The sequence below is a fragment of the Gastrolobium bilobum genome, unplaced genomic scaffold (assembly GCF_033153095.1).
Source record: "Gastrolobium bilobum isolate Gb01-03AN ecotype WA unplaced genomic scaffold, APGP_CSIRO_Gbil_v1 utg2530, whole genome shotgun sequence".
In the NCBI taxonomy this organism is placed as follows: Eukaryota; Viridiplantae; Streptophyta; class Magnoliopsida; order Fabales; family Fabaceae; genus Gastrolobium; species Gastrolobium bilobum.
This window is the reverse complement of record NW_026899712.1, coordinates 30,325-42,447: the sequence shown is the minus strand read 5'-3', so window position 1 is coordinate 42,447 and position 12,123 is coordinate 30,325. Positions and strand designations below refer to the sequence as shown.

Here is a 12,123-nt window from a genome sequence, read left to right as displayed (position 1 = left end):
TATGATTCGAGTAAGACAAAATCTACCAAACCTTGTTCTTGGTCTTGGGATCATTTTGATAAAGAAATTAATCCAAAAACAATAAACCCAAGATCTAAATGTAAATGGTGTGGGGCTACTTATGCACGTGATAAACATAAAAATAACACAAGTAATTTAAAACATCATTTGTTGGCTCAATGCGAAATGTTTCCAAGAGATTCAAATGATTATAGTCAATCAATTCTTAGTCTCCATCAATTTTAAAAAGAAGATGGGAAAGGATGTAAAGCTTTTGTTGCTATATCTTTTTTTTTTATAACATTAAGGGGCGAAGCCCCAAACAAAAACAAACAAACAACCAGAAACAAAAAACAACTATCCAGGGTCTATATTCCTACAAGAGGAAATTCCCTGAAGATCGTGATCAAATAACTGAGCAAGGTGAAACGACATAACTCTATGACTCCAGAATCCAGTATCTTTGTGAAGAGCAGACTTGGCTAACCAATCTGCACAGGAATTAGCTTATCTTGGAATATGAGAAAGCGTTACCTCCCAATCCTGACCGATGAGTGCTTGTATCTTAGCCACTATACGAGGCTGACAAGCCGCATTGCAATCGTTGCTGTATCTTTTGATGTTGAAGCTTGTAGACAAAGTTTTTGCTAAAATGATCATTGTTGATGAGTTGCCATTTAAATTTGTGAAGGATAAGGGATTCTGACATTTTATGAGTGTTGTGCAACCTAAGTTGGATATTCCTGGAAGGATCACTATTGCTAGAGATTGTTGGAATCTCTATTTAAATGAGAAGAAAAAATTGAAATCTATTTTTAGTATTATGAATCAGAGTGTCTGTCTTACAAGTGATTGTTCGAGTTCTGTGCAAAATCTTAATTATTTGTGTCTTACTACTCATTTTATTGATAATGATTTGAAATTGCTTAAAAAAATATTGAATGTTTGCATGAATTGAATAACTTAAAGACATGGAGAAGAGTATGGATCCATTACTTGGGCCCATGACTAAGAAAATGAAAGCTAAGCATGACAAATATTGGGAGAACATTAAAATATGAAGTTGATATTTTTATTGCTGTGATACTTGATCCTCGATATAAATTATGATTTGTGGAATGGAGTTTTGAGAAGCTTTATGAAATGGAGGATGCAAAATTTTTAAATGTTAGAGTTAAGGAGACTTTAAATAAGATGTTCCATAGCTATAAACATTTTCATGGAAATAATCTTTCTCAGTTGTCCACCAAAGATCATCATAAGGTAGAATACATTGATTTGGTAGCATTTGATAACTCTTCATTTGCTAGTGAATTTGAGAGGGACATATAACTGTGAGTGAGATCTTGAATAAAAATGAGGTGGAATTTCATGGAGCCACTAGAGAAAGGAACTAAATTTTTTGATATCTTGAATTGGTGGAAGGTGAATTCTAGCAAATATCATACTCTTGGTCTAATAGCTAAAGATGTATTAGCTATGCCAGTATCTACAGTTGCTTCAAAATCTGCATTCAGCATTGGGGGTAGAGTTCTTAACAATTACAAGAGTTCTCTTACTCCAAAGACAGTTGAAGCATTAATTTGTGCACAAAATTTGTTCTGGCCAACTCTTTTTTCAAATGATGTTAAAGATCTTCTAGAAAAATTTGTAAAGATGGAGATAGATAATTTACTTTATTCTACTTATATCATCTTTTTATTTTTCTAATTATTAAGTTACTAACAATATTTTATTATAATTATTTTAGATATTTCTTCAAATATAGAAGTTGAGGATGACTCTGGTGCGGATTCTGATTAAAAGTTGATGATGAAAGTTGCTATTTTTTAATTTCAATTGTTTATCTATTTATTTTAAATTTGTTGTTGCTTCAACCCTCTCTTAATATCTTATTTTCATGAAAGTTATTGTTTGTTGGTTGTTTTGAACACCACAGAGTGAGCATTGAGCAAGCTGAAAGAGTGAAGTATGAAAGAGAAAGATGGTAATTTGAAATTTTGTTGTTTTGTAGACTTAGAATCTTGGATGTTATTAATAGCAAACTACCTTGTTTTAGTTTTTTTTATTGTTTATTACTCTATTTTAACTCTACATGAGTTTTAAAACTTGTTTTAATTTGAAGACTTGAATCTTCACGTGGTTTGTAATTTTGTATAGCTAGTGATTTGTATGGCTGAAATTTTAGACTTTTTAAAAAATCGAAAACTGATCCAATCCAAACCGAATAAAATTGGATTGGATTGGATTTTAAAAAAATTCAAATCGAATGAATAATTAAATGATTAAACCGAAGAATTGGATTAGATGATTTTTTTTTCAAAACCGATCTAATCCAGAGCGCGATGATTCTATTCCTTAATAATGTACATGTACCTATCTATATATACACACACCATTGCTTTTCAAACCATGTGAACAAGAGTTATTCTCTGTACTCTATTGAGTTCTGCTACAATTGACTCTTCTGTAGTTCTCTTCCTTCTTATGGGCATGGACGGAAAGAAATTGGAGTACAAAGGTGAGGAAGCACTGAAGGAGATAGAGAGACTGACAATGAACGCTGATGAAGTTCAGGAAAGCCTTTTGAAACAGATCTTAACTCAGAATAGGGAAACTGAGTATTTGAAAAAGTATATGAGGGGAGAAAAATATATAATGGACATAGCAGAGTTTAAGCGATGTGTTCCTGTCATCACTTATGAAGGAATCTTCCCATATATCCAAAGAATTGCAAATGGGGAAGACTCTTCTCTTATCACTGGTCACCCAATAATAGAAATGTTATGCAGGTTATAACCTCTACTATTGTAGTATTTGCTCATTCCTTTACAAGTTACTTGTTGTGTTTTATGTTAACAATCTTTTTTTTTTGGCAAATTGTTAACAATCTTAATCATATGGTATGTGACTATGTGCAGTTCAGGGACATCAGCTGGAGAGCCTAAAATGATGCCATCAATTGCCGAAGATCTTGATCGCCGTACCTTTGTGTACAATCTCATCATGCCAATCATAAATCAGTTAATATTAACATCTACAAACCTTTTTTATTTCTTGGCCTTGATTATGCATGTATATTAGTCATATCCTTTCGTTGCATTTAAATTATTAATTAAATGTGTTCATCAATTACCTAAAACTCAAACATGGTTGGAGCTTAGACCTGCTTTCCCTTCTTAGCAACTTGATTCTTTATTGTGTATAACGTCATCCAGTTTGAATTACGATTCTCCATTCCAAGTATATTGCCAAATGAAAAAGGATATAAGATGAAAAGATATGACATCACTATTATTAACAAGAATAGGTGGAGGCCACATCACCATGCATCGGTTACGTTTGTACAAAAAGGATCATAGTGCATTAGCTAGTGCGACATGACATGTATTGCATTTAGATTATTATGTATACAAATTATGTTTACCTTGTACCTTGCCAATTACTAGAGAAACCCCGCAGATCCGGTTTATGTTTTTGGGTTGATTTGGTATTTCTTTACATAGTATCAGAGTCGACATGAGAATTTTTTAACACATATAAATTGGACTTGCTGCATCATCCACTTTTTAAATTCAATGGATTCTTATATCAAAGAGATATAATATAAAAATTATTAATATAGCCTCACCTGTTAAATTGGTTCTTTACAAAATTCTAGGAGTACCATATAATATTATATGAAAAAGGGTAATGGACACCATAATATTATATGATGCATGCTCAGTATTTCATTAATGTAACCCATTTACCCAACCATACATTTAGGTATGTTCCTGATCTTGACGAGGGGAAGGCAATGTTTTTCTACTTTGTGAAGGCAGAAATGTCCACTCCTTGTGGATTACCAGCTAGGAGTGTGTTAACAAGCTACTACAAAAGCAAGCACTTCAAGTGCAGAACACGTGACCCTTGGAATGATTTCACAAGCCCTGATCAAACCATTCTTTGCAATGATAGCAACCAAAGCATGTATTGCCAGCTGCTAGCAGGTTTGGTTCACCGACGCCAAGTCCTAAGGATTGGTGCTGTCTTTGGTTCTGCACTTCTTCGAGCCATTTCATTCCTTGAACGTAACTGGAGGCAACTATGTGATGACATCCACAGTGGAGAACTTAGTTCCTCCATAACTGACCCTGGATGCCGCTCATGCATGTCCACAGTGCTTTCATCACCAGATCCACGTCTTGCTAATGAGATCAGTGAAATATGCAGCCAAAAGTGTTGGAAGGGAATTTTGTGTCAGCTTTGGCCTAGAGCTAAGTACATAGAAGCAGTTGTCACTGGGTCCATGGCTCAATATGTTCCTGCTCTGGAGCATTACAGTGAGGGGAAGTTGCCTTTGGTTTGTACCATGTATGCTTCCTCTGAGTGTTACTTTGGGGTCAACTTAAAACCTTTATGTGACCCTGCTGATGTTGCTTTTACCCTCTTGCCTAACATGGGTTACTTTGAATTCCTTCCCCTTGGACATAACGGGACACTGTTGATGGACTTTGATGAAGAGGAACAAGTCCCCAATGACAAGCTCGTGGATTTGGTGCATGTCAAGCTTGGTTGCTTTTATGAGCTGGTGATCACTACCTTTGCTGGTGAGTTCTGAATTAATTGATGCATTTTCCTAGCTAGCCCTTTTAGGCCATCCTTATTTTTTCCCTACATAAAATTAGCAATCCTTATATATATATATATATATATATATATATATATTTACTACTTTAAGAAGGGCCGGCTTGACTCAGCGGTAAGCTTGCTTACCGTGGTGTTCCAGGTCAGGGGTTCGACTCGGCCCCCCTGCAAAGGAGGGGTGAGGCTTGACTCAAATTTCCCTTCCCCAGACGCTCACGGAGTGGATCTTGAACTGAATCGGCCTTGGGTGAGGCTTGACTCAAATTTCCCTTCCCCAGACGCTCACGGAGTGGATCTTGAACTGAATCGGCCTTTTTTTTTTTTTTTTTTTTTATATATATATACTACTTTAGTCAGAATTCATTAATATTATTTTCGCATCAAAATTTTGATGCACCTTTTCTGCAATTTAATCTCTGCGTAGGTATCACTCCATTTTCTACAAAGTACATGAACATGTACAGTATCGGGTTCTGAAGTTCAAATCATTATATCCATTTACTAATGCATTTTTTTTTTCCCTCTTTTACAATACTACATTTCAATGTTCAGGGCTGTACCGATACCGCATTGGTGATGTGCTTCAGGTGGTTGGATTTTACAAGAAAGCTCCACAATTTCGATTCATCTGCAGGAGAAATGTTGTGATCAGCATTGACAGTGAAAAGACAAATGAAGAGGATTTGCATAGGAGCATCACTATGGCCAAAAAGTTGTTAGAGCCATATGATGCTCTCCTAGTGGAGTACACAAGTTACCCTGATACTTCTTCAGTACCAGGACACTACGTATTGTACTGGGAAATTCTGGAATATGGATCAAAGATGGAATCAGAGGCCCCACTTGATCCAAATGTGCTTCAGGAATGCTGCATTGCAGTGGAAGAGCAACTGGACTTCGTGTACAGAAGATGCCGTAGCAATGACAAGTCAGTAGGACCACTTGAGATATGTGTGGTGGAGCCAGGAACATTTGATGCTTTGATGGACTTGTTCATTAGCCAAGGTGCTTCAATCAATCAGTACAAAACACCAAGGTGCATTAAGTCTAAGAAAGCACTCAAGCTCCTAAAGTCTAGAGTTACAGCTTCCTTCTTCAGTCCTAGAGATCCCCAATGGGGCCCTAAGATGTTTTGAGGGGTCTTCCTTCACAACTTTTTGTTCACCATTGTGATATTTGCTTCAACCATAAGTTGGTAGTTGCAAAAGAATTTGGCTTTGATGAATCAACTTGTACTCATTTTTCTGCAAGCAAAAGCAGAAACTTTTATAGCCTGATATTCTTGCAAATGAAAAGTTTACCTGATCAAATCATGTGTAAAAGGGAAAATGATGAACTCTAGGATTATTGAGAAGGACCAAAGGAAGGGGTTTGAACCATTTAATCAAGGAATAAAAATAAAAGGATTTTTCCTCTTCCTTTTCCCCTTTAGGTTGAATTGTACATCCAATGAACGTAAAAATAAGAGTTTTGGTTGTAGACTGGTTGATAAAAACAGAACATTTATGAAGCAAACTTTTGTATGCTTAAAACAAGAGCAATGGAATCCTGCCAACGATCTGATTCAAATGTAGTCTCTAAGACGAGGAAACATTATTGGCTCTAAGAATGGGTTGATGTTCCGATTTCGGCAAGTATACCAATCGTATAAGTAATAAAATAGTGAATAAGATATCGTTAAGATTAATGACACCAAGTACTATTTTCATTATTCTCTCTAATTTGGACAACTCAATTTGGTGTAGAGAATAATTTTTGAATTAAAAATAAATACAATTGTAATTAATGATAAATTCACAATAAGAACAAAGACGAGTGAAAACGAATTAAGATTTTAATAACTAAACTACAGCTAAGAATTATTTCACTTCAGATCCTCCTAGAGTAATTTAAATTAATTTTAATAATAATTCATCTCAGATATTTCAGACAATTCATCTTCTAAAAATAAGTGGTTAAATCCTAATATCTTAATGACTTTAACCTTTTACTCTAATTAGAACTCTAATGTCTTAGTGGTTCCTCTCAGAATAAGTATTAAACACAACAAATTATGAAGTTTGCAATTCAAGCAAGCCTATGTCTAGATCATGCAAAAATTGGTATTTTATTCCTGTCAGGATTAAAATCTCAATATGTCTATTGTGAACCATAACCCTCAAATCCCTATAAGAGTGATCACAAGTTATTTTTTGTGCTTAAATTCAATTTTTTCATTAGAAGAAATTGGCGACAATTATCGAACTCTAGCTAGAACATTTGATCACAGGTTCTCATATATACCATATTACGAATTAATATTATCCCAAAAGTTTAAGCCATTGGAAGAAAGAGGAAGGTTATATTTATTACCATTTTAGACTTACTATTGTTACTACCTGTTTGGTTATCGTAGAATCAATTTGAAATCAACGACAATTATTTTTTTCTCTTTTTCATCCGTTGATTTCAAGTTGATCCAACGATAACCAAACATGTAGTAAGAGTGATAAGCCTAAAATGGTGGCAAGTATAACCTCCTCTTTTCTTCAAATGACTTAAACTTTTGGGATAATATTAATTCATGATATGGTATATATGAGAACCTATGATCAAATGTTCTAGCTAGAGTTCGATAAGCTTAAGTGGTAAGGGGAAGACACGTTTTATTATATCTCTTAACATATGTAACAATAAAATTGTTATAAAATATAAAATTGTTAGTCCATGTGACACTCAAGAAGGGGCGGTTGAATTGAGTGATGGAAGTTTTTTTTTTAACGTGAAAATATTTTTTTTAATTTTCTTTACCAAAATTGAATTTAAAAAAATAAAAGACATGAAAAACCTCTTGAACTCACAAGAGTAAAACAACCACGATCTCAATAATTTCAAGTACAAATTAACCCTAATTTACACTTGAAATCTAAACCTCAATGTCACAATAGAGATTGCTACTTCAACCTAACCCTTAGGTCTAAGTTCCCCAATTGTCCGAAGACAATTGCTCCCCTATTGTTAACTCTAACAATAGCTAAAAATAACACTGAAGAAAAACCACCTTACTAGTACTTCTCAAAAAGAATAAAAGGTGACACTTTAAATCAGACTTGAAACTAAGTGAAGTCCTCTGCAAAAGCTCCTGTGAGCAGTGTCTTTTTTGATCAGCAAAGGTCTTGTATATATAGATAACTTTTGTTTGACCCATTCTTATCTTCTTCCATCAATTTGAAATATCCTTTTTTTAGTTGCCTATTTTTTCTCCTCTCTTCGTATCATCAACCATAAAATCTGGGAGCATATCTTGATATTCAAAATCTTCTTGTCAAAGCTGCAACCTTATCTTCATATCCCCTTTCTTCAAATATTATCTTTTGAATTCAAAATCCAATCCTGTCAACCCAGCAATAGACTTTTATCTTTCAATTGTCTTGATCCTTTATCCTCATTCTTTCAACCTTCAAGTGTTTGACTTGGTCCTTCCTAATCGTTGCTGCAGTAGAAATTTAAACTTGATGTACACTTAAAATAGCAACATCAATCATCATTGTTTCAATTGTTTGTTAGCATCAAAACAACCCAATGCAATAGCCAACAAAAACTATTAAGGTAGCTTCATCTAATAACTTAAGCTTTTGGGTTGAATTGATTCTTTACATGGTATTAGAGCCTCGATATCATGGGTTCAATCCTCACCGCCCCCATTTAATTAATAATCAGGTCTTGTGGAGTTTCTTAGCACAAGTAGGTGGGCCTATGCATTTGTCCACCCTTCAAACCCAGTGGGCTCTCGTGTAAGGTATGATGACCCTCACATTTATTATGGATTTAATATTGGAGGATAATTACAAAGAAAAAGAAATAAAGTCACCTTTGGTGAAAAAGGAGTTAAAATGACAGTAAGGGATAAAAATGCGGGTAAACAAAGTTACCCAAAAAGTGAAAGTAAAGTTAGAAATATGACTAGAAAAATATTCTAGTCCACTGGGTAAAGTTTGGTAATGAATGGAGGTGTGTAGATAGATAAGCTATTACCCAGTTAAAGTAACTTGGCCCATTTAATTTTTTGGACACCGTAGCACCCCCTTATTTCTCCTTCCATTCCTGTGAGTTCCCAGTGTCTTTCTTCTCCATGGAAGCTTAGGGTTTCTTTTCTTTTTCCTCTCATTTCCACTCATTTTGCCACCAAAAGCCATGATGCCATACGTGAATCTTTAAGTAAAAAGGCTAGTGAATCCATTCCACCACTCCATTTGGGCTGATTTGGCTTGTGGAGAGAGTTATTCATCACCCCCAATTTGTGGCACCATTCATCCTTGTGAAGAAGTGGGGCTTTTGAGTGAGCAAAACTTAGGTTTTGTTCTTTGGAGCTTGGAATAACAACTATAGATAAGAAACCTTTAATTCTATGGTGTTATGTTTGTGATTTAAGTCTTGATAATTGTGAGCATATTTTGGTGGGAAATAATTTAGTGTTGAATTTGAAATTGATGATGAATTAGTGTTGTTAATGAAGTTATAGTGTTAAATAAGCATGATGATGAGTTGGAAAATTGAAAAAAATTTTCCTAGGCCACTACTTAGATTTCAGCCATAATGGGTTAATTCGGGTGTGTTGTGAAAAAATTTAATTGCAAGTAATGTGGAGGTTAGTATGTTGGTGTATGTTGAGATTATATGTGGAAGTGAGATTACATGGTGGAAAATCCCTTGAAAACCTACCCTATGCATTTCGGCCTTTTGGGTCTATTTAGGGATAATTATGTTAAAAACTAATTGGATGGTGTGTTGAGTTTCCAATGTATAAAATTGGTAAAAATATTTAGTGAAATGATTTGAGAAATTGTAAAAGGTATTTTTATTGCCTTAAAGTGAACCCCACGACCTTTTGAAAGAAAATATACCTAAGTTGTGCTTAAATTGGTTAAGGGAATACATAATCAACTTAGGAACGTTGTGTTATTAAAGGAAATGATTAAGACATGTTTTTGACTTGTGAATTGGCATAGGATTGGCATAATGTGAGGAAACGAAAGTGAGCAATAAGATGTATGCCTTGTATAAATTTCATGGCATTGTAACATTTTATTGATTTTGTTTTGAATTCTTTCTCTAGGTGTGCCTAGGGACTGAGCGTGTTTGGATTCCTTTGGAGCTAAATAGGTAACTTGTGTTACAAGTGAGCAAATTGGTAAAGCTTCAAAAGGTAAGCTCTGTGTTTATGGGGTTCGCTCCTACCTTGTGTTTCGCTATAGTGTACGGACTGTGGTCGGGTTGTATGATATGTATGAGATATATGATATAGATGCATTCATATAGAGCTATATGATAATATGATATGTTTTGTTTTTATGTATTTACTTTGATGTGTTAATATGATATGTTCTGGTTCCGCTTGGGGTCCTCCCTTGGAAACACGAGCGTTGCTTTCCGCTTGGGGTCCTCCCTTGGGAATGATTGCGTACGCCTCTGATATGTTCTGGTTCCGCTTGGGGTCCTCCCTTGGGAACATGTGCGTTGATTTTCGCTTGGGGCCCTCCCTTGGGAATGACTGCGTACGCCTCTGATATATTCTGGTTCCGCTTGGGGTCCTCCCTTGGGAACACGTGCGTTGATTTCCGCTTGGGGTCCTCCCTTGGGAATGACTGCGCACGCCTCTGATATGTTCTGGTTCCGCTTGGGGTCCTCCCTTGGGAACACGTGCGTTGATTTACGCTTGGGGTCCTCCCTTGGGAATAACTGCGTACGTCTCTGATAAGATGTGTATATGTTTTGTTTAGTTATGATAATTGATTATATGACATGTTTTATGTGATATGTATGATGATTTTGTAAATGATATTTGTTACGTACGTTGATTTTCGCTTGGGGTCATCCCTTGGGAACGATTGCGTACGTCTCTGATATAACACGTTTTGTTCTGATGTGAGTATTGTGATGATTTTTGTAAATGATATTTGTTACGTACGTTGATTTCCGCTTGGGATCATCCCTTGGGAATGACTGCGTATGTCTTTGATAAGATATGTATATATGCTTTGTACAGTTACGATAATTGCTTATATGATGTTTTGTATATTATGTGTCTGACTGTCATGCAGGAAGTGAGCCCAGGGTATGGAGAGTTTTCCATAAACCTGGAGTTTACTAGAGATTCGTCTCTAACCCCGTTTGGGGATATGATTTCAGGAACACAGTTAATTGAAGAGACTCATGGGACAAGGACACAAATCGTGGCTAGAGGTACTAGTATGAGGATGTGGAGTTCTAGGTGGCTGGAGGCTACTATTTATTTTAGACGTATTTTTGGAAAAGATGTATTGTTGTATAGTGTTCATATTCGATGCATGTACATTTATGTATTCAGGCATGTTGATATGACTATGTAGTATTCAGTTATGTTATGTATTGGATTGCATGCTATTAGATTAGTGGCACGGAGCCAAGTTCTGCATGCGCCCATAGATGGGTATCTGAGTATATTTGCATGACTGGTACTTCTGGATATATATATATATAGTGTAAACTGTCTATCAGGAACTCTTGAGAGTGAGATTGGAAAATCCCCAGTTGTTCGACTTACAGAGGTTACTCTGTCCGATTTTCGTTTACGCCTAATGAGAAAAAGAAAACGTTAGCTCGTATTTTCATAAGTTTAAGTCTTCCGTTGTTTCTGTTAAGTATCATATGTATGTTAATTGAACCGGCTCGAGGCTGGGGATGTTACATAAGGGGGTCTGTGTTAGAAAACTATAAAACCATTAAGGTAATACAGCTTAAGCTTTTGAGTTGAATTGGTTCTTTACAAAAAAAAAGATAGATTCTTGCTTAAACTTAATGCACTGAATATGGTTGTATTAACCCAGTAAAACACTGACACATTATTAATATATGATGAGTCTCCAATTTACTATGTATTAAGAGTCAATATGAGCATAAAATTGATTTAAAAGTAATTAAAAGTTATGAGAATTATAATTAAATTGTTATTTTATTTTCAATAATATTCTCATAAGATTTCTTATATTTTGCAGTAAATTTTAGCTCAATAAAGAGATAAATTGGAGAGATCAAGTATAGTTGCTTTGGATTTCTGTATCATTCAAGATCTTATCAAATCTTCATTTGAATATTTTTAAGGAAAGTTTCCATTAAATAAAAAAAGGAAGATTTGAAGGATTGGATCAAAGATATGATAGGAGATTCTAGTGAAGATTCCATTAAAGATATTATGAAAAATTAAAAGATATGGTTTCATCCCTATAAAAAGACATCTTTTGGAAACACAAATACACAATTTGCCAGAGGCAAGCAGATTGAGAGGAAGGAGGAGAACACCAGATATTAGAGTTGGAGATTTCAGAAAGAGAAGAGATTGAAGGAGACTGAGCACCATTGATTCTTTCTCTTCATCTTCTTTTATTTTCTTGTTATGAATTCCTTTGATTATTTTGAATTGTTCAAGTCAGATATGTCTAGCTAATGTGATCCGATGTGAATACTTTATATTTTCTA

The 12,123-nt window shown here is 35.0% G+C and overlaps 1 protein-coding gene across 1 annotated transcript; it reads left to right on the top strand.

The window, feature by feature from the left end:
- Positions 1-2,450: 2,450 nt before the first annotated feature.
- LOC133292844 (putative indole-3-acetic acid-amido synthetase GH3.9) lies at positions 2,451-5,910 on the top strand. The gene is made up of 4 exons (XM_061491311.1): positions 2,451-2,792; positions 2,922-3,023; positions 3,769-4,592; positions 5,182-5,910. The coding sequence occupies exons 1-4, from the start codon at positions 2,488-2,490 to the stop codon at positions 5,763-5,765; spliced, it is 1,815 nt and encodes a 604-aa protein (XP_061347295.1). The 5' UTR covers positions 2,451-2,487; the 3' UTR covers positions 5,766-5,910.
- Positions 5,911-12,123: the final 6,213 nt, after the last annotated feature.